This window comes from Nelusetta ayraudi, unplaced genomic scaffold (genome assembly GCF_046127955.1).
Source record: "Nelusetta ayraudi isolate G7.1 ecotype Tasmania unplaced genomic scaffold, CSIRO-AGI_Nayr_v1 ptg000041l, whole genome shotgun sequence".
Classification (NCBI taxonomy): domain Eukaryota; kingdom Metazoa; phylum Chordata; class Actinopteri; order Tetraodontiformes; family Monacanthidae; genus Nelusetta; species Nelusetta ayraudi.
The window spans coordinates 1,730,001-1,732,500 of record NW_027466091.1 but is presented as its reverse complement, the minus strand read 5'-3'; the positions used below and the strand labels follow the sequence as shown (position 1 = coordinate 1,732,500).

The window sequence follows — 2,500 nt, the reverse complement described above, 5'->3', positions numbered from 1 at the left end:
AGAACTCTTTGGATTGGTTGCTGCGACGTCTCTTCTTCTTTTGGGTCGTCCTGCTGATTTCCCATTGAGAGCGCTGCACACGCTACCATTGGTCAACGAGGGGGAAATGAACGGCCGAGGAGAAATTTACACCACACAAGCAAACTGTGGGGTTTTTTTGACAACTTTGTCATGATGCCAAGTTGTCAACACTGCAAGAGGCCAGGAGGCGGAGACTTTGAAAGTCCACTTTCGGAGGTTTGGATTACACATACAAAAGACTATAGACGTAGTCTAAGAAATCTAGCAATATATATATATATATATATATAAGACAACTATAGCATAGATGATTCCAGGAAATGCTGCTCAAAGTGTTTTCCAGAATGTAACAGGAAAAATAAAATAAAAACATTTAAAACTTCACTAGAAGAACGAAACACTTTCACGACAGCGTGGACATGAACAACAGCACTGAAGGTTGAAAACCAGAGTGAAGAAACGGCTCTTGAGCTGTGCTTTACGTCGCTACATATTGCTTTCAGTAAACTGTTGCCTCTAGCGCGGATAATCAACATGATTATCCTTCAGCCGCCAGAGGTGGCGCACTCGAGGTAGAAGTGAGAGACTTTGCAGCGGCCAATCAAATGAATTCGGGTGAGTTTGGCGCGTGGCTATCCCCCATTTCCTCCTAGGGAAAAACATTTTGCCGACGGGAGCCACGTCAGTAAGACGTTGACATCATCAGCGACTTTAACGAGCTTCAAGTGACGACAGAAACACAATGAAACAAGGCCGGGAAGAGGGGGAAGGGGGCGGGCGCGCTCGTTCAACAGAGCCCAATTTCACGTGTAACAGAATTATTATTGATCTTGCTTGTAATGGGGATAAATGCGGCCTGAGTTAGCTTCAGCGCAGCCAAAGGGCAAAGCTAACAGCTGGAGTGCACTGTTTAAAAGAAAGGCCCCGAGAGCCACACAGCAGCAGCAGAGTAATTAAGAGCTGGCACACAAGAACACACACACACACTCACATTCACACACACACACACACACACACACACACACACACACACACACACACACACACACAAAGTAATTAAATGCAGGGCTGTGGGGAAGCAACAGCGGCGTTCTGTGTATACAAGAGAGAAGACGCAAGCGCCGTCGCCTCGCATCGCTTGTTATTACGACCAATTAAAACTCATAATGACAAATCAGCTTTTGATTGCTTGAGCGGCTGTTCACTCGCAGCGACGGCAGTTCGACATCAGCGTCGGAGTGGGTGTAGAATTGTCGGACTAATTTTTTAGAGTTTTCTGGCAAAACGGTTTCATTTTTTTCCCCCCTCCTCTCAACACATCTGGCTCGTAAGAGACACCAGGAGCGCTTTGCTTTTCAGATTTAATAATGCCGTAATGGGCACGGAGACGGTGTTTATTGGAAATCTGTTATTGGGAGAAATGAAAATGTGACGAGCAAGACAAGAGTAGACGAGGAAGACTTGTGAGGTTCTAGTAAGGCTGCGTGCAGGAAACCCAGAGGAGGACTGTTAGGTTCTCCTCGTGACGAACCCAGGGGGGAATTGGGAGGAGTAACAAATAATGTGCTGTCGGAGGAGGAGGAGTGCAAATGACACAAGAAGCGGAACAAACTGAAACACGGTGCGTGTTAATGTATTATTCCGTCAAACAATTAACGGGCCGCGACAAATAGAAAACACTGAGGGCAGATCTGCTCGACACTTTGAATATTAAACTAAACTAACTCGCCACAAAGACACGCGCACATGCACACACACGCACACACGCACACACACACACACACACGCACACACACACCTCTCTGGTGCTCTCCGCTGCCGTCATGGTGCTTCCTCTCGTCTTTGAGCGGCAGCTGGTGGCTGAGCGCCGACGACAGGGCCAGCAGGCTGGCAGTACTGGCCCCGGCAGGCAGGGGGGGCTGCAGCCCCGCCGGGTGCGGCGTGAGCGGGATGGGGATGGCGTGGCCGTGCGAGAGGTGCTGCGCCTGGAGCTGCTGCTGCTGAGGTGAAGACACGAGGGCAGGCGGCCGCCGTCATTAGAGGCTGGCTGGCTGGCTGGCAGACAGTGTGTGTGTGTGTGTGTGTGTGTGTGTGTGTGTGTGTGTGTGTGTGTGTGTGTGTGTGTGTGTGTGTGTGTGTGTTTGTTCTACCCACCCCTATGATGGCATTGAGTTCGGCCATGGTGACCTGCTTGGCCCTCTCCACCGCCTGCACCACCTGCTGCTGATGCTGAGGGCCACAGGATAAAACCATTAGAACTCTGAAACTGGCAGTGAGAATAAATCGGACCCATCCGGACATCTGGACCCAAAAAAAGAGAGCTTTCACGGAGGTTCTGATCTCAGTGGGAAACAGGATCAGCTTCAACACCAGCGTTCTAAAATCTATTCCTCCCACACAGTACCTCTGGTGCCGGTGAACACATTCACACGTCTGACCTCTCTTCACACCTGCAAGTCAGCGAATCCATCACATCTGG

At 49.8% G+C, this 2,500-nt stretch overlaps 1 protein-coding gene across 3 annotated transcripts in view; it reads right to left on the bottom strand.

Moving 5' to 3' along the window:
- LOC142893107 (transducin-like enhancer protein 4) overlaps positions 1 to 2,500 on the bottom strand; it is a 29,824-nt gene that overhangs the window by 11,388 nt on the left and 15,936 nt on the right. For 2 of the 3 annotated variants that reach the window (XM_076033374.1, XM_076033376.1), the window contains exons 6-7: positions 2,176 to 2,250; positions 1,820 to 2,021 (exon numbers count right to left, since the gene is read on the bottom strand). In XM_076033374.1, the coding sequence (XP_075889489.1) occupies positions 1,820 to 2,021; positions 2,176 to 2,250 (277 nt within the window). The remainder of the gene's footprint in view (positions 1 to 1,819; positions 2,022 to 2,175; positions 2,251 to 2,500) is intronic. The other variant, XM_076033375.1, reaches the window with a different exon arrangement.